The sequence below is a fragment of the Corylus avellana genome, chromosome 4 (genome assembly GCF_965113065.1).
Source record: "Corylus avellana chromosome 4, dhCorAvel1.hap1.2, whole genome shotgun sequence".
In the NCBI taxonomy this organism is placed as follows: Eukaryota; Viridiplantae; Streptophyta; class Magnoliopsida; order Fagales; family Betulaceae; genus Corylus; species Corylus avellana.
This window is the reverse complement of record NC_142493.1, coordinates 29,991,257-30,011,423: the sequence shown is the minus strand read 5'-3', so window position 1 is coordinate 30,011,423 and position 20,167 is coordinate 29,991,257. Positions and strand designations below refer to the sequence as shown.

Here is a 20,167-nt window from a genome sequence, read left to right as displayed (position 1 = left end):
TGAGTCATGAATCTCTGTCAGTGAAAGATAAATTTTCATTGATAAGTTGGGTTTTGTGAAGAATATCATGTTTTAGTTGCTTCTGAAGACCAATAATACGCTTAGTGAATTTGTGGTACAATATACTGAGTTTATGACACAATTGATTATTTTGCTCTGGTTGGCCTCAAAGTATATATGGAATATTCATCCAAATTTCTTTCATTCTTTCTTTCTTCCTCTCTCTAAGATGGGTATGGGTTCTTTAGCCTGTGCCCAAACTCTAATCAAACTTGTTTGTTTTCCTTATGTTTCTGTCTTTTGCTCTTGTGTAGTCAGAATTTAACCTTATCATTTAATAATAATTATTTTTTAATTGATAAGTTCCATGCACCCACTCAAAACTTTACCCTCCGACCCATTTTTATGGGAAAGTACAATTTGAGTCAGAGCTCTCTGATATTATCTTATCTTTGTGAAGTTTGAAATGGGATAGATGTGATGAAAAGTTTGTGTTTCTATCTATTGGGGGTGCGTGTACTATACCATGATGCATTGGAATAATCTTTCCACAAAACCTAATTAGAATGCACTCTACTTCAAATGGCATCTCTTCCCCTTGTAAGAACATGATGGAGGGTGTGATCATGGGTTCAATAGCCGCTAGTTGCACGTGTAACTTACTAATGAAAGATGTAATCAGATAAATCACATTGTTCCTTCTCCCAATCTTTTTCTCCGCCCTTCCCCTCCATTTCACTATTTTTGCATCTCTATTGAATATGAATAATAGTTCCTTATAATTTGTGCTTTGGTTATGTTTTCTCAAAAGATGGTCTTAAACTCCGTCCACCCTTAGACCAATATGACTTGTGAAGCCCCTCAAACAACACTGTCATTGGTTCCATCTAGTTGTTTGAATTACCATTTAGTCAATTGTGAATCCATAATCAGAAAAGTTTACCCATTTCCTACAAAAGTTCCTGTTACCTTATGCTGCTTATGTTCTGTGTCACTTCCAATATGTTAAATTTTTTTATAATTTTCTTTGTCCACTTTTGAAATTTGTTTTAATTTTTTTGCAGGGAGGTAAAAATGATGTAGCTCCAGTCTTAAGATCACTTGGTTTGGATGACTTTATTCAGTCAAAAGCCAAGGTGGGAAATTTAAAATTTAAAATTTGAACATTATTACTATTAATATTATTGTTGTTGTTATTTGTATGACTATTATGATTATTTTTTTTTATAAGTGATTATTATGATTATTGTTCTTGTTATAAGTATCATTATTACTGTTACTGTTGTCATTATAGTTGTTATATGGATAGTTTTCAGTTTAACGCATAAAGATTATTATTATTTATTTTTAAATTTCTGTTCAAAGAGAAACAAAATATATTCATCACGGTATGCATCTCAGATCTAAATCATGCTCTTGAGTATCTTTCAGAAGTTGTTCTACTTGGTCTAATTGTATGAAGTTCATTGCCAATAAGCTCTAGTTGAAATGGTGCTTCCTTCCCTTGTGAAGAACAAGTTGTGAGTTCAAAACTCATGGAGTGTGTGTGCAATTTGCCAAAAAATATGATGTTGCAATTATATAGATGACGCTAAGAAAGCATTTACATTCACAGAGAAACCAAACCATTGAGTTTCTGAAATCAGAGGAAGCACTATAGTTAAAATCCCTATCTGGGTTTCACAGAATCCTGTTGTATGGAAGGAATATGGTTGGTTAGGAACTGGACGTAATTACTGAGGTGAATCCCAAAAAAGCAAGTGCTAAGATGGATGATACTCTCAAAGTGGGTTGAGAGGATTTACTTTGTGGTTCGCCCCTTGAATTAACCGAGGTGCACTTGTGGGAAACTCCTTACCGAGGGCCTGTGCACCCCTGGGATTAGTCGGAGCGAAGCTCTGGATACCCGGTGCCAAATCAAAGAAAGGATTTACTTTGTGGTTAAGGTCTACGATTCAAGGACAGACGGACTACTCCAAATAGCTTTCACTCATAAACTGCAACAAATAAAATATAGAAACGAAACCAATCTATTGTAGAAAGAAACCTCAATGATTTAGGACTGACAGCCGTTCTCAATAAGTTTCTTTAGCTTGAGTTGGGATAATTAGCAAGGAATGTATTTGCAACATCATTTATCTTCAAGTAAAGTATTTACTGTGGTAGCACCATTACTAGCCTTTATCTGAGCAGCAATAGAGAATGGCAAACTTTTTAAATGATTTGCATGTTGATTCTCTAGTTTACCTTTTGGATGATCTCCTTGCCTGTCACTATCCCAATTGTTCAAAGCATTACCTGGCTCCTTCTTATGTCTATAATTATTCTGAACTCTTGTATCGTACTGCCAAAGGTAGCTTTTCTTTTTTGTATTAATTATGAACTTCAGGTCAGATTGTTTGCTGGATTGCATGATAATTGGAAAGCAGATAAATCACAACTAGCATTATGTGCATGTCAAGTGCACTAGGTGTGGACCGTCTTCTTGTTAATGGTTTTGTTGTATGATCTTATCTTAGTTTGATTTTTCTGCTGATTGCAAAAAAGGGTTGAGAATAGTTTAAGCGAGGTGATAGGGTATGGCTGGAAATTTTTCACTTGCTTTTAAGGAGACAATGAGAGAAATAAAGGTATCTTCTATCATTTGGACTCTTCCCCCTTCTGCTTACCTGCAGAATCTGCCTTTTTGTCCACTGGTTCTGGAGGACTTTTTGAAGGTTTAAGTGTAGAATTGAGGAATCACTTTGTGAATTCTCATGCCAAGCCTAAGAGCCCAGCTGTGAGTGTGTGTTGAAGCAAATCTCCGTATAGTGGTTGTCATATTTGCTCAAATTACTAAATCAAAAACTCTTCTTTGTATGATCTTTCGGAGTAGATCTTTCCTTCAAGATTAAATTGCAGTCTGATTTATTTTTCTATTCACGTTTTGCCTATGAATATTCTTAAAATGACGGAGCTCTTCTTATTGAATATGCTGCCATTTCGCCATTTGTCGATTTTTATTGTACCATTCATTTCAGCATCAATTTGTTTTCTGTAAAATGAATAATAATAATTTCTATTGTGTACAAGGCAGTATCATTGCTGAAACATTAATTTGTGTCTCATTCTGCTGTATAGGTTGGGCCATCAGTTGCCTATGATGCTACAAGCATGAATGAGCTGAGGAAATGGAATGAACAGTATGGAGAAGGTGGAAGTAGGAGAAAATCACCATTTGGTTTCGGAGACTAATTTTACAGGTGTTCCATTAATTTATTCTTGTGGAAGAAAAGCCCCGAGTCTGTTTCAAAATTTTTTTTTTCCCCTTTTTTCTGGGGCCTGGTAGTATTTGATGTATTCCTAGGAGGAAATTTCTTCTTCATCCTTTTTAAGCGGATGAGAGAGAGGCCTTGTTTTGTAATGTCATGTAGTGCAGCTGTTCTATAGAGTATAAAGAATAACACCCTCCTCCCCCCCCCCCTCCCGTCCCGGCTCTTTTTCCATTCAAATTTTCCAGCATTAGTAGTGCCATGTCTGATAGTGTTAAGATTACACAATTTTTGTTTTTATTATTTTTTTAATGATAAGGTATTCAATAATTTTGAACAGCCTCAATCCCATATCATGATTGTGCTAGTGTAAGATGCTTTTAAATTAGAAAAAATGTTAAAAGACATAATTCTGTCGGTTCTTTTTACAGCTTTTGACATGTGCCGGCGTGTGATTGGAGAGTGTTAAATGCTCTAATAGTTTGGTTGGATTAAGTTAGTTGCATAATTTGATGGTGGCATGCTTTTGGTAATATTTATGTTCAAGTTATAAGGATTGTTGAAAGGAAAATATAAAAGTTGATATACTATTATGGTGATAATTCATACATGCATACTTTTAAATTTTTGCTATTTATGGTAACATGATTTATTTTAAACTTTATAGCTTTTCAAGGCCTATGATGCATTATAATAAGGAAACATTTGATCAAATTACAATTTTATGTACCTATAAGTTGGTTGAGATAAAAACCATAAGCATGAATGTGCTATATATATATATATATATATATATATATATATATATATATACCCTTTGATTTGAAGTAACAACATATCTCTACTACGCAAATTAACTCATTTTTAATATCATATTTACTTAATTTATAATTTTACTTTATTTGTTTAGAAAATTTAATAAATATTTGTTCAATAATTTAGAAATTAAATATATTTTATAATATAATATATACATATCAATTATAATGTTAACAATTATAGTGATACATAACACAGAAAACCAAGCACGTGCATTGCACGTGCCACCTCCACTAGTAATATATATACAACGTGAGGCTTATTTATTTGGTTATTTTTTTGCCAAAATACAATTAATTAGCACCATAAATTTCGTAAAAACTTGCATTTGTTTTTTTTTTTTTTGTTTTTTTGGGGGCTGCATATGGCGCACTAGAAATGACTTGAGACATGAAAGTTCTCCTTTTTTTGAGGATAAGATTATGTAGATATCAAATGGGAATTAGTTAGAGTTGGTGCATATGATGGGGAAATAAAGTTTTAAGTGAAGGAAATTAAGGAAATGAAAAAGTTTGTTGTAAATGGAGTATTGATAGCAAAATACTAGTAAAGGTATCATACAAGATGCCTTTTGAGGGTAGAGCGTACATTCATAGAGCAAATTATACAAAAAAACCAGATCCATCGAGTGGAATAGTAATTCATACAAGCCAGATTCTTGCAAAACATACAGAAGAAACTGTAGATCTGAATTGGATTAATCTTCTCTCAAAATTCTTACACCTTGTGATTGATATGGGCAGGAAAAAACCTCAAGCAAAAAGGAGCATTAGTATAGGTAAGGGAGAGTATGGTAGCTGGAACTCCCCATAAAGAATCCCCACATATCAGCTCGGATGCTGCAGCAATTATACATTCATCTGCTCTTTGTCTGTTAATGCTCCGCTATCGCCATCGCCATATGAATACAATTAAACTCCCCAAACAAATGTCAAGGGCAAAAAAGCCTCCCAGGTAAAATGGGATGGCAATGCACATTGCATTCGGTACAAATCTATGCATCCCATATCTTGTTTCGTAATGTTTCAGCCGTTCTTTCAAAACATTTGTAGCGATAGCAATGCAGAAAAATAGGATAGGAAGATTAAGGCAGTTTTTGGGAAGTGCATGAATACCTTCGGCTCCAAAGACTGCAATTGCACGGTACAATAATCCGTCCGATGCAGGATATGATCCTTCCGAATCACCTACAGAGTATGTTCTGTAGAAAATCCAAAAAATCAAGGGGGACATAATACATCCTGCGGCTGTACCCATAACCTGGCTAACCAACATGGAGGAATGAGAAGTCAGAGTCAAATAAGCTGTCTTATAGTCTTGCATAAGATCAGCAGAATAGAATATACTCATCATTGCTCCACAAAAAGCAAGACCCGCGATAACTCCCCCGTTGTGAAAGCCTATCCGAGAACTAAAAATGAGTATGGCAACCTTGCCATAATTTGAGGCAAGGGACAAATCTGTCAATCCACAGCCATACACAATGCAAAAAGCCAGAAGTGGCCCAAGGATATAGGCAACCAATAGATGATGGCAATTCAATTGGGGGAAGATGAGGGGGAGTATATTAATGGATATGAATGCAAGGATACCATACCCAAGCAGACCTATCCAAATGGGAATCTAGTCTTTCAAGAAGACCTCCCTCCTTCGATTTTCATCGTAATTGGCAACATAAGGGACCATAACCAAAGATGGTTCCTTTACGAGACTCCTTAAAGTTTTCATTAGCATAAAGATAAGGAGGAAAGCACCGTCACCCAGCATCATGGCAATAGAAATAAAAACCTAGCAAGATGAACAAGAGAAATAAAAATAAAATTATTATGTGCACCTTGAATAAAAAATCAAAAAGAAAAAAAAAAAAAGAAAAAAAAAAGAAAAGAAAAAGAAGGAGCAGTACCCTATAGCCTTGAATGCCATGAAGATCACTTGCAGAGAGATTAGCTCTATACCAGTGACCCCTCTTGCCCTCAATTAGAGGCCACATGATTGCCCACGAGATGACGGCTCCAATAAGCAAAGATGCATTTATCTTGTGAGAGCAAATCATGCCAGCACCAATACTTGGCAAGGAGAAATCAAAGTAGAACCTGCGAGAGATCGAGTTAAAATTTCAGACAATGATCTTTCTAACTTACAAATTAAATCAAGTTAGGGGACTAACAACACAGCAAGTCTTTTTAAGTAATTGGAAAAGACTTTACGTCTCTGCATAGGCATGAAAACCGAAGGTAGGGAGGTTCGAAAGTCCACTACATCCGTTGGCATTAGCAAAAAACCACTGGAAAAGGGCAAACGTAAAGCTAAAGCACGCGGTATAACCCATCACTACAAAAAAAAAAAAAAAAAAAAGAAAAAAAAAAAGGTATTTTTTGACGTGGCAAACAGTAACTTATGTTTGCCACGTCAAAACATATTGACGTGTCGAAAAAAACACGTCAACAAAGATATTTTTGACGTGGTGCATTGTAACACGTCAAAAACTTTTGACGTGTCACAATGGCACGTCAAAAACTTTTGACGTGTCAATTACACATGTCAAAAGTTTTTGACGTGTAAAATTAACACGTCAAAACTTTTTAACGTGTCAATTTCACACGTCAAAAAGTTTTTTTTTTGTAAAAAAAAATTAACATTAATTTTGATATAAAAAAATATGCATTAAAAAACAATTAATGTTAATTGGCATAAAAAATTAATTTTTATTGTCATTAGTATAAATTATAGTTTATTATCATTAGTATAAATTACTTGGTATATATATATATATATATATATATATATATATATATATCACATGCGTGCCAATTAATATACAAATATATGCATGCATAATCATTCTATATATATATTTTGTACCAATTAATATAATTATTACATGCAAGCATATAATTCAACCATTTCATTAATATTAATTTGAACATCATATATATATATATATATATCATGCATGCATAAATCGATCAGTCTAGTAATATTAATATGATAGCTAGCCATATTATTTTTAAAAAAATATATAAAACATACTTGATACATTTATTTTATAAGACCCGCAAACCTCACATGAACTCGACAAACACAACATATGTGGTCGGTCAGTTGATACATCTAATTATCTATACATCTAGAATATTAATTTATTCATTCTCTAATTAATTGTAATTGGATAATGTGTTATATAAGAGGAAAAAATTATATGATAGAATAAATATAATATTAATAAAATTAAAATAAATATAATTTATAATAATTTAAATAACATAATATATTTAATTATTTATTATAAGTTTTTGACGTGCCACACATTGTAGAGGGCCGAAGGCCACAATGACCAGATATAACAGATATATGGTTAACGGAAAGCTGTTTCGCACTACTGCATTTGATGCTGGAAAAATGACCCAGAACAGCGGGGTGTGCGTGCCAACTGTTGATGGCGAAACGTACTATGGGAAGTTGACGGAAATAATTGAGGTGGAGTACTTCGACAGGACTAAGTATGTTTTGTTCAAGTGTGATTGGGCGGACAACACGAGGGATAGGGGGTACAAAGTAGACGAGTATGGCATACTGCTTGTCAGCTTCAAAACCTTGTCCATCGGGGTCAGGAAATTACTGATGAGCCGTATGTGCTAACGTCACAAGTTGACCAAGTTTTTTACGTCCAAGATGAAAGGAACCCTGATTGGGCTTGTGTTGTAAGGACTAAACCTAGAAACGTATACGACGTTGGACAAGGTGAAGGTTCTGATGATGAAAGTGTCAACTACCATGAGTGTGAGCCGCTCTTATTGACCAGGAATAATGAAGTGGATCCGCAGGATGACATTAACTACATCCGACAAGACTTAGATCCGTATGTGGTTTAAAAAAATTTAAAACTTTAATAATATATATAGTTCACATTATTTTGACGTATTTAATGTTATTTCTTTATACACTGATTGGGTATTGTGGTGCATTTTTTTATCTATTATATACATAATTAATTGGGTATATTATGTGTTTTGCAGGTTAATATGAGTACGAGAGGGAAGAGTAGACGACGGGGGTGCATACAGATAGACGACCAGGGGTATAGACCCTTACTTCCTGAGCATGGGGAAGGGTCTCAACAGGTTCCGTATCACACGGATGCCTCATATGATCTTGGAAGACAATATCCTACCATGAGCGAGTTGGGGGTATGTGAGCATGGTGAGGTAGAGAAGATGTTCCCCCCTGAGTTGAACACGAGTATCCCATACAGTGAGCCATCGCCTCCGGATGATAGCGAGACACAGTATTATGGGGAGGACGCGGATGATGGCTCAGGGGACTTGGAGGCCGCTGATCCTCCAGAAGAGTTGGGCATTCGCCAGCTCCGGACAATAAGTAAGTATATATGCCTTAAATACCCATATTGAATATTTATAAAATTTCAATATTAAATTTCAAATAATTTAATACTACGTAGTTACTATTAAATTTCAAACAATTAACATTTGCAATTATTAATGTGTTAGGGATCAGGGGAGACGGCAGCACCCAATTTCAAGTGGTGGACATCCCACCATCGAACAAGAAGTGGGAGGTCCCCGCAGGGCAAAAAATCGTCTACGAGTACAATAAAGCGTGGCAGCCCGTAGGATTTAGTGGGATGAAATTCAGAAGGGAGACCGGCAACGTCATAAGGGCCAGGACTTATGTTAGGCTCCGGGATGAATGAGAGTATGTACATCCCTGTGCGAAGGAAGATGTATGGGACGCCTTGATGGTATGATTAAATTTTTTCTCATATTTTCGCATGTGTTTTTCAATATTTTAAACGTTGTTAATGTGTGCAATTATACGCCTAATTTTTACTTGGTATATATGTAGACTTAGTTCTACATGCCGCCTGAATACGATCTTCAGGTGATTAAAAGAGACGCCTTCAGAGATATGGGCTCAAAGCTGAAGAGTTGGAGACACGCTATAAAACGCAAGTTAAAAAGCAAGGAGGACGATACTCCAGACTCAGTGAAGGCGAGAATGGGTGAGGCTGCCATTAGGAAATACGACGCCGAGGACTTGTATGTCTTGTTGGCGAGATGGTGTGACCCGAAAAATCAGGTATGTCCGGTGTGTTTTTAGAATATGTCTTCTTGATTGGTTTACTTTAATTTGTTCATAGGCTTGTGATGATCAATCTCCCGTTGTTGATTATTGTCCATATAGTAAAGAAATATATGAATATATTTGAATAGGAAGACAAAAGGAGCAATTGGCTAGTGGAATTAATTGTAATTGTTTAGTTTCATTAATTATAATTGGGTTAGGCCTGACATTTTAAGAGTGATATACATGTAGGAGTTTGCTGCCAAGATGAAGGAATTGCGAGCAAAAAACAACACACCTCACTGCACCGGGTCGATGAGCTTCGCTAGAGCGACATATCAAGAGGTATTTATATATCTTTACTATATATATATATATATATATATATATATATATAATTGGTTGTTTAGGTCTATGTTTTTCTTAATTTTTTTGTTTTTGTTGTTGTTGTATTGATATATTTTCTATGCAGACCGTAGCCAAGGGCGGCACTCCTCCAACTCGAGCGAAAAGTTACATCACTACTCACACAACGAAGGATGGTGGCTATTCGAATGACGTGGTCAGGGAGAGATATGTAAGTACTCAAGCATATATATTTTGAGAAATTACTTATGATTAACGTTCCTTATACGAGATACTAATTTGTTTTTTAATGTACAGTAGAGGATGAAGGAATTGATGTCCACTGACCCAGCAAATAGTAAAACCATGATGGAAGGGACGGTACGGTGGACACCTGATGACATGTATGCTCAGGCACATGGAAATAAGTCTGAGTATGCTGGCAGGGTCTGCCAGCTGGGTCCGAATGTGTTGCCGGTGCGGAGCAGCATACATTCATATTATACACCGTCCCAGACACGGTCTCAAAATTCTTAGAGCTCCTCGTTCTCACAGATGACGGATAGAATTAAAGAACTTGAAGAGGAGCGGGCACAAGAAAGACGTGCGATGTAAGAAGAGCAGGCAGCACAAAGAAGTGCAATGGAAGAGATAACGAGGTAGATTGAAGCACAAAAAGCGTAGATAACAGAGAAAGATGCTATGATTGACGCTCGTTTCTGCCAGATCGAGGCCATGTTCGGGTCAACATCTGGATTTGCGCCCCACAGAGGTAATGATATATTTTATTTTGTTTTTGTAACAATTGTTAACTGTTAGAAACAACGGTTAGAAACAACTGTTAGAAACTCCTAGTTACAGCAGTCCATTTTAGAACTTACGTATATTTGCATAATATTACATAGTAATTTTAAATTTTTGTATTGATTATTATTGGTTCACAACTCATTTGCAGGTAATGCAGATTAAGAGTTGGGGGATGACTGTGTTGAGTTAGGCGCTACACATCGTTGATCATCACTGTTTGTATACATACTACTGTTTATTGTTTTGTATATAGTTAGATCAAGCTATAGGTTTGTTGAGACTAATTAAAACTTATGTCTAGTAGATAGTCCAGATGTGTTTTATTGTATATTTGTTTTGCCTTGTGTTAGAACGTGTTTTCGATGTATATATATGTTTTGTTATGTGTTGTGTTGGAATGTAGTATGTGTGTTGAAATTTTGTTTAATGAAGTATGTGCTGGATATATATTATTGGATATTGGATATTGGATATTAGATATATATTATTAATGAAGTTGTGTTGTGTTTGATATATATATTGGATATTGGATTTTGTTTAAGGAAGTTGTGTTGGATACATATATTCTTTGAACCTCATAGTATGTTCTTGTGATTGCTAATGGGTGGGCTGAAACCATTAGTAGCCATATGTATTAGAGATTAGATTATGTATTAGAGATTATGGATTTGATTATGGATTGGATTGGATTGGATTGGATTATGTATGTGGATTACGGATGTGGATTACGGATGTGTATTATGTATGTGGATTATGGATGTGTATTATGGATGTAGATTATGTATTGGATTGGATTGGATTATGTATTGGATTGAATTACGTATTAGATTGGATTAGCTATTGGATTGGATTATGTATGTGGATTATGGATGTGTATTATGTATGTGTATTATGGATGTGGATTATGTATTGGATTGGATTACGTATTGGATTAGATTACGTATTGGATTGGATTATGTATGTGGATTATGGATGTGTATTATGTATGTGTATTATGGATGTGGATTATGTATTGGATTGGATTACGTATTGGATTAGATTACGTATTGGATTGAATTATGAATGTGTATTATGAATGTGTATTATGGATGTGTATTATAGATGTGGATTATGTATTGGATTAGATAAGGTATTTGACTGGATTGGATTAGGTATTGGATGTGGATTATGGATGTGTATTATGTATTGGATGTGGATTATGGACGTGTATTATGTAGCTGGATTATGTATTGGATGTGGATTATGGGCGTGTATTATGTAAGTGGATTATGTATTGAATTGAATTATGTATGAATTGAATTATGGATTGAATTGGATTATGGATATTGTTGATTCTATATGTGAATTATGGATTGTATTGGATTATGGAATAATATTGGATTGTAAGTATGTGGAATAGAAATATTGAAATTATTGTATTGGAATATCAGGAATTGGAATATTGTAATTATTTTTTATTAAAAGAAAAAATTATATATATTTTTTGACGTGTCAAACGGCGTGACACGTAAAAAAAAACACGTAAATTTTGTGACATGTCGGTTTTGGCACGTCAAAAAATTTTTGACGTGTCAAAATCGACACGTCAAAATTTTTTTTTTGACGTGTCGGTTTTGACACGTCAAAAATCCGAGATTTTTGACATCCTTTTAACCGTTACTAAACGTCAAAAATCACATGTCAAAAACCTCTAGTCAGAATTTCTGACGATTTTTGTAGTGCATATATTTAAATTGTCTCCTGTATTCATTAAAATGAATGCATTAGACGAGCAAGAATATTAATTAGATTACATTAATTAATACAATTTATGTGAATGCTTAGTACTTTGCCAGCTCGGCTCCTTTGGGTGTGTGGAAGTTGTTGATGATGGATGCAGTTACAGTACCACTGGGGTAGGTTAAGTTGTACTTTAAGATCATTATCTGCATGTGTGAAAAGATTTAAGGCCAGTTAAGTTGGAATCGAAAAATACAAAACACAATACAGATTAATTAAATATTAATTATCATAAGAACCATAACCTTTTTTAGCATCAAATTAAGGAATAAGCCAACGAAGCTCACGGCAAAGAGGAAACCAATCGTCCAACCAAGAGAGAGGTGCTTGAAGTTGATTGGTGCAATTGCTTCATGTCCTTGGCTAGCTATTAAAGGAGTCGTCGCTAGCAGATAGTTTGCAATCCCACCTAATAATTACAAACAGATTAATATGATTAGTTTTCAAACTATCAAAAAGTTATAATAATCCAAAAATCAAAGGATCAGTTCATAAAATTCCGAAAATATATATGTTCTAAAAGCTTTGGTTTTGTTTGCAAAATGTGTTGGGCGCAACCAATTCCAGAGTAAGCCCAAGTTACATCAGAGAGCCCAAGCCCAAGTTCTAAGAGGGTTTCTAAAATAGCCTACAACATTTTCCCTCAACTTACACCACTAGATTGATAACAAAACATTGCATGCATGAAACGAAAAGCAGAAGAAAGAAAGAAGAAGAACGTGTTGTTAAATGCCATTCCTGAAGACGCAATAAGAAAGGTCTGGATTACTGTATTCTCTTGCCTAGTGAAAGGCTGCTTCAACAGACCATATCTGTCAAGCATGAAAGTGTAAAACTTGACGATAATAACTGCTAAAACGTTTAAAGACGGTATGTACCCAGGACTTAAGCTAATTAAGTTTGCACACAATGAAATTAAATAAAACGCTCAAAACGAAGCTTGTCACCATAGACCTTACGGTGATTTGTTTCTTCCACGGCAATACCTCTGTGTCCTCAAACAACCTTTCCCCTGTCACTCCTTGATCATCAAACTCGCCTATTTCTCTTGCCTGTCCATTATCAACATCAACGGGGCCTGTTTCTATGATTTCTTCAACTTCACCAATTGCTTCATCTTCCCTTTCATCTTCTTTCTCAACGTTACTCCATTCTAAGCGTGCACTACTATATTCTCTTTTGTTGATACACAATTTTCCTTATGATGACCTGGGATGTCTACCGAGTCTGAGTTGACCAAACACACGAGTGATTTGACTACACAACAAAGAAGAAAGAATGATCGAAGAGACCGGGGTGAGCCGACGGGGACACTCCGATACTTAAGTTAGAATGGGAAAGAGAATAAGCAACAAAGGAAGAATTTAATGGCAAAGTTGCGCTTACCCCCTTATGGAGAGATTATCTGTCTTTTATAGGCATCAAGTAGTGGAAGTCCCTTCACCAGCGAATCACTCTTCCCTTAGTTTCTGCGATGCAGTTACTGACAAGGGATTTGGGTGATCCTCCTCTCTAAGATCTTAGGAGATCAAGATCATAGGATTTGGTTGTTGCATGAATCACATGATTTAAACATTTGTAAATGATTGTTGGATAATATATTTGATTTGCATTTTAAATAGAAATGGCAGCTTCTGAATAAATAGGATAATTTATCTGTTAACGTCTGTATCTTTTAAGATACCGGAATTATCCATGTAGCCGAGACCTGTGTGTCTTGAGTTAGTCTCGAACTTAACGGTCTCGGCTTTAGGGTCTCGGATCCCATGGGTCTCGGTTGGAAGGTCTCGGATCCCACGGGTCTCGGATATGTGGGCCTCGGATCCTAATTGGGCCTGGGCGTGGGCCTTTCAATGATTAAGCTGGGGCCGAGGATTACCGGGTATTTAGTGGTTTGATCTATGACAAAAAAACTTTCATTATTTTTTTCAACGTTGCTCATTTCTATTTCCTTGATACTCTCAATTTCTCTAAGTGGTTTCTCTTTCGAAGTGGTTTTCAGGCAAGTATAAGAATACCGTAAATAGGGATTAAGTTCAATGGTAACGATTTGGACGACCTGAACACCATTGACGACCTGAAGTACTGGTGTGGGTGGGGAGAAATTTTTAATTTGCTAAGTTAATATTTGATAGAATGCCATAGCCTCTTCCCTGAGTTTTTGCGATGCAGTTATTGACAAGGGATTTGGGTGATCCTCCTCTCCGAGATCTTAGGGGATCAAGATCATAGGATTTGGTCGTTACATGTATCACTTGATTTAAACATTTGTAGATTGTTGGATAATATATTTGATTTGCATTTTAAATAGATATGGCAGCTTTTGAAAAAATAGGATAATTTATCTGGTAACGGTTGTATCTTTTAAGATACCCGAGTTATCCATGTAACTGAGACCTGTGTGTCCCGAGTTAGTCTCGGACTTAATGGTCTTGGCTTAAGGGCTCGGATTCCATGGGTCTCGGATCCTTATTGGGCTTGGGCATTTCCATAATTAAGCTAGGGCCGAGGATTACCGGGTATTTAGTGGTTTGAGCTATGACCCAACAACTTTCAACATCTTTTTCAACGTTGCTCATTTCTATTTTCTTGATACTCTCCATTTCTCTAAGTGGTTTCTCTGTGTGTAGTTTCTCGAAGTGGTTTCTCTCCTGAAGTGGTTTTCAGGCAAGTATAAGAATACCGTGAATATGGATTAAGTTCAATGGTAATGACTTGGATGACCTGAACACCACGGACGACCTGAAGTATTGGTGTGGGTGGGGGAAAATTTTTAATTTGCTAAGTTAATGTTTGATAGAATGCCATAGCCTCTTCCCTGAGTTTTTGCGATGCAGCTACTGACAAGGGATTTGGGTGATCCTCCTCTCCGAGATCTTAAAGGATCAAGATCATAGAATTTGGTCGTTCATGTATCAGTTGATTTAAACATTTGTAAATGATTGTTGGATAATATAATTGATTTTCATTTTAAATAGATATGGTAGCTTTTGAATAAATTGGATAATTTATCTGTTAAAGGCAGTATCTTTTAAGATACCCGAGTTATCCATGTAGCCAAGACCTGTGTGTCCTGAGTTAGTCTCGGACTTAACGGTCTCGGCTTAAGGGTCTCGGAGCCCATGGGTCTCGGTTGGAAGGTCTCAGATCCTTATTAGGCCTGGGCCTTTCCATGATTAAGCTGGGGCCGAGGATTACCAGGTATTTAGTGGTTTGATCTATGACCCAACAACTTTCATCATCTTTTTCAACGTTGCTCATTTTTATTTCCTCGATACTCTCCATTTCTTTAAGTGGTTTCTCTGTGTGTAGTTTCTCGAAGTTGTTTTCAGGCAAGTATAAGAATACCGTGAATAGGGATTAAGTTCAATGGTAACGACTTGGACGACCTGAACACCACTGACGACCTGAAGTACTGGTGTGGGGGGGGGGGGGGAATTTAATTTGCTAAGTTAATGTTTGATAGAATGCCATAGCCTCTTCCCTGAGTTTCTACGATGCAGTTACTGACAAGGGATTTAGGTGATCCTCCTCTCCGAGATCTTCGGGGATCAAGATCATAGGATTTGGTCGTTGCATGTATCACTTGATTTAAACATTTGTAAATGATTGTTGGATAATATATTTGATTTGCATTTTAAATAGATATGGTAGCTTTTGAATAAATCGGATAATTTATCTGTTAAAGGCTGTATCTTTTAAGATACCCAAGTTATCCATGTAGCCCAGACTTGTGTGTCCTGAGTTAGTCTCGGACTTAACGGTCTCGGCTTAAGGGTCTCGGTTGGAAGGTCTCGAATCCCACGGGTCTTGGATATGTGGGCCTCGGATCCTTATTGGGCCTGGGCCTTTCCATGATTAAGCTGGGGCCGAGGATTACCGGGTATTTAGTAGTTTGATCTATGACCCAACAACTTTCATCATCTTTTTCAACGTTGCTCATTTCTATTTCCTTGATACTCTCCATTTCTCTAAGTGGTTTATCTGTGTGTAGTTTCTCGAAGTGGTTTCTCTCTCAAAGTGGTTTTCAGGCAAGTATAAGAATACCGTGAATAGGGATTAAGTTCAATGGTAGCGACTTGTACAACTTGAACACTACTGACGGCCTGATGTACTGGTGTGGGTGGGGGGAAATTTTAATTTGCTAAGTTAATGTTTGATAGAATGCCATAGCCTCTTGCCTGTGTTTCTGCGATGCATGTACTGACAAGGGATTTGGGTGATCCTCCTCTCCGAGATCTTAGGGGATCAAGATCATAGGATTTCGTCGTTGCATGTATCAGTTGATTTAAACATTTGTAAATGATTGTTGGATAATATATTTGATTTGCATTTTAAATAGATATGGCAGCTTTTGAATAAATAGAATAATTTATCTGTTAATGGCTGTACCTTTTAAGATACCTGTGTTATCCATGTAGCCGAGACCTGTGTGTCCTTAGTTAGTCTCGGACTTAACGGTGTTGGCTTAAGGGTCTTGGATCCCATGGGTCTCGGTTGGAAGGTCTCGGTTGGAAGGTCTCGGATCCCACGGGTCTTGGATATGTGGGCCTCAGATCCTTATTGGGCTTGGGCCTTTCCATGATTAAGCTGGGGCCAAGGATTACCGGGTATTTAGTGGTTTGATCTATGGCCCAACAACTTTCACCATCTTTTTCAATGTTGCTCATTTGTATTTCCTTGATACTCTCAATTTCTCTAAGTGGTTTCTCTGTGTGTAGTCTCTCTCGAAGTGGTTTTCAGGCAAGTATAAGAATACCGTAAATAGGGATTAAGTTCAATGGTAACGGCTTGGACGACTTGAACACCACTGACGACCTGAAGTACTGGTGTGGGTGGGGGGAAATTTTTAATTTGCTAAGTTAATGTTCGATAGCATGCCATAGCCTCTTCCCTGAGTTTCTGCGATGCAGTTACTGACAAAGGATTTGGGTGATCCTCCTTTCCGAGATCTTAGGGTATCAAGATCATAGGATTTGGTCGTTGCATGTATCACTTGATTTAAACATTTGTAAATGATTGTTGGATAATATATTTGATTTGCATTTTAAATAGATATGGCCGCTTTTCCATAAACAGGATAATTTATCTGTTAACAGCTGTATCTTTTAAGATACCCGAGTTATCCATATAGCCGAGACCTGTGTGTCCTTAGTTAGTCTCAGACTTAACGGTGTCGGCTTAAGGGTCTCGAATCCCATAGGTCTCGGTTGGAAGGTGTCAGATCCCACAGGTCTCGGATATGTGGGCCTCGGATCCTTATTGGGCCTGGTCCTTTCCATGATTAATTTGGGGCTGAGGATTATCGGGTATTTAGTGGTTTGATCTATGGCCTAACAACTCTCATCATCTTTTTCAACGTTGCTCATTTCTATTTCCTTGATACTTTCTGTTTCTCTAAGTGGTTTCTCAGTGTGTAGTTTCTCGAAGTGGTTTCTCTGTGTGGTTTCTCTCTCGAAGTGGTTTTTAGGCAAGTATAAGAATACCGTAAATAGGGATTAAGTTCAATGGTAATGACTTGGACGACCTGAACATCACTGACGACTTGAAGTACTGGTGTGGGTGGGGGGAAATTTTTAATTTGCTAAGTTAATGTTTGATAGAATGCCATAGCCTCTTCCCCGAGTTTCTGCGATGCAGTTACTGACAAGGGATTTGGGTGATCCTCCTGTCCGAGATCTTAGGGGATCAAGATCATAGGATTTGGTCGTTGCATGTATCACTTGATTTAAACATTTGTAAATGATTGTTGGATAATATATTTGATTTGCATTTTAAATAGATATGGCAGTTTTTGAATAAATCGGATAATTTATCTGTTAACGGTTGTATTTTTTAAGATACCCGAGTTATCTATGTAGTCGAGACCTATGTGTCCTGAGTTAGTTTCGGACTTAATGGTCTCGGCTTAAAGGTCTCGGATCCCATGGGTCTCGGTTGGAAGGTCTCGGATCCCACGGGTCTTGGATATGTGGGCCTCGGATCCTTATTGGGCCTGGGCCTTTCCATGATTAAGCTGGGGTCGAAGATTATCGGGTATTTAGTGGTTTGATCTATGACCCAACAACTTTCATCATCTTTTTCAACGTTGCTCATTTATATTTCCTTGATACTCTCCATTTCTCTAAGTGGTTTCTCTATGTGTAGTTTCTCGAAGTGGTTTCTCTGTGTGGTTTCTCTCTCGAAGTGGTTTTCAGGCAAGTATAAGAATACCGTAAATATGGATTAAGTTCAATGGTAACGACTTGGACGACTTGAACACCACTGATGACCTGAAGTACTGGTGTGGGTGGGGGAAAATTTTAATTTGCTAAGTTAATGTTTGATAGAATGCCATAGCCTCTTTTCTGAGTTTCTGCGATGCAGTTACTGACAAGGGATTTGGGTGATCCTCCTGTCCGAGATCTTAGGGGATCAAGATCATAGGATTTGGTCGTTGCATGTATCACTTGATTTAAACATTTGTAAATGATTGTTGGATAATATATTTGATTTGCATTTTAAATAGATATGTAAGCTTTTGAATAAATCAAATAATTTATCTGTTAAGCTGTATCTTTTAAGATACCCGAGTTATCCATGTAGCTGAGACCTGTGTGTCCTGAGTTAGTCTCGGACTTAACGGTGTCGGCGTAAAGGCCTCGGATCCCATGGGTCTGGGTTGGAAGGTCTCGGATCCCACGGGTCTCGGATATGTGGGCCTCGGATCCTTATTGGGCCTGGGCCTTTCCATGATTAAGTTGGGGCCGAGGATTACCGGGTATTTAGTGGTTTGATCTATGGCCCAACAACTTTCATCATCTTTTTCAACGTTGCTCATTTTTATTTCCTTGATACTCTCCATTTCTCTAAGTGGTTTCTCTGTATTTTGTTTCTCGAAGTGGTTTCTCTCTCGAAGTGGTTTTCAGGCAAGTATAAGAATACCGTAAATAGGGATTAAGTTCAATGGTAACGATTTGGATGACCTGAACACCACTAACGACCTGAAGTACTAGTGTGGGTGGGGGAAAATTTTTAATTTCCTAAGTTAATGTTTGATAGAATGCCATAGCCTCTTCCCTGAGTTTCTGCGATGCAGTTACTGACAAGGGATTTGAGTGATCCTCCTCTACGAGATCTTAGGGGATCAAGATTGTAGGATTTGGTCGTTGCATGTATCACTTGATTTAAACATTTGTAAATGATTGTTGGATAATATATTTGATTTGCATTTTAAATAGATATGGCAGCTTTTGAATAAATCAAATAATTTATCTGTTAACAGCTGTATCTTTTAAGATACCCGAGTTATCCATGTAGCCGAGACCTGTGTGTCCTGAATTAGTCTCGGACTTAACGGTCTCGGCTTAAGGGTCTCGGATCCCATGGTTCTCGGTTGGAAGGTCTCGGATCCGACGTGTCTTGGATATGTAGGCCTCGGATCCTTATTGGGCCTGGACCTTTCCATGATTAAGCTGGGGCCAAGAATTATCGGGATTTAGTGGTTTGATCTATGACCCAACAACTTTTATCATCTTTTTCAACGTTGCTCATTTCTATTTACTTGATACTCTCCATTGCTCTAAGTGGTTTCTCTGTGTGTAGTTTCTCGAAGTGGTTTCTCTATGTGGTTTCTCTCTCGAAGTAGTTTTCAAGCAAGTATAAGAATACCGTGAATAGGGATTAAATTCAATGGTAACGACTTGAACGACCTGAACACCAATGACGACTTGAAGTACTGGTGTGGGTGGGGGAAAATTTTAATTTGCTAAGTTAATGTTTGATAGAATGCCATAGCCTTTCGGTTTGGTAGTGTTGTTGTTGCTAGTGGAGGAGAGGAATTTGATTTATTGGAATGTTACGAGCTCACCGGGATGGTTAGTAAATACGCTTGGGAGGCACGTGGATGGCTCAGTAGAGTAGAAGGATCCATAATTTTTTCTTTTATGCATTTTGTTGGAGATCTTGTAAGAGCGTTAAAGGCAGAAGATCTTGTTAGAATCGTCCAAAAAAATTTGCACGGGAGAAATTTTTTGGGCTTTTGGGGGTGGTCGGACCACCCCAAAACACCCGATCCCCCCTTCTTTTTTTTGGCCTTTTGGGGG

General features: G+C 37.0%; 1 protein-coding gene and 1 pseudogene across 3 annotated transcripts in view; one reads left to right on the top strand and one right to left on the bottom strand.

The window, feature by feature from the left end:
• Positions 1-3,590, top strand: part of LOC132177722 (uncharacterized) — a 28,847-nt gene extending 25,257 nt beyond the window's left edge. For all 3 annotated transcript variants that reach the window (XM_088515199.1, XM_088515200.1, XM_059590161.2), the window contains 2 exons: positions 1,065-1,136; positions 3,121-3,590. In XM_088515199.1, the coding sequence (XP_088371325.1) occupies positions 1,065-1,136; positions 3,121-3,234 (186 nt within the window). In that variant the 3' untranslated portion in view covers positions 3,235-3,590. The remainder of the gene's footprint in view (positions 1-1,064; positions 1,137-3,120) is intronic.
• Positions 3,591-4,787: 1,197 nt separating this feature from the next.
• On the bottom strand, positions 4,788-13,780 carry LOC148586599 (putative metal-nicotianamine transporter YSL7; annotated as a pseudogene).
• Positions 13,781-20,167: the final 6,387 nt, after the last annotated feature.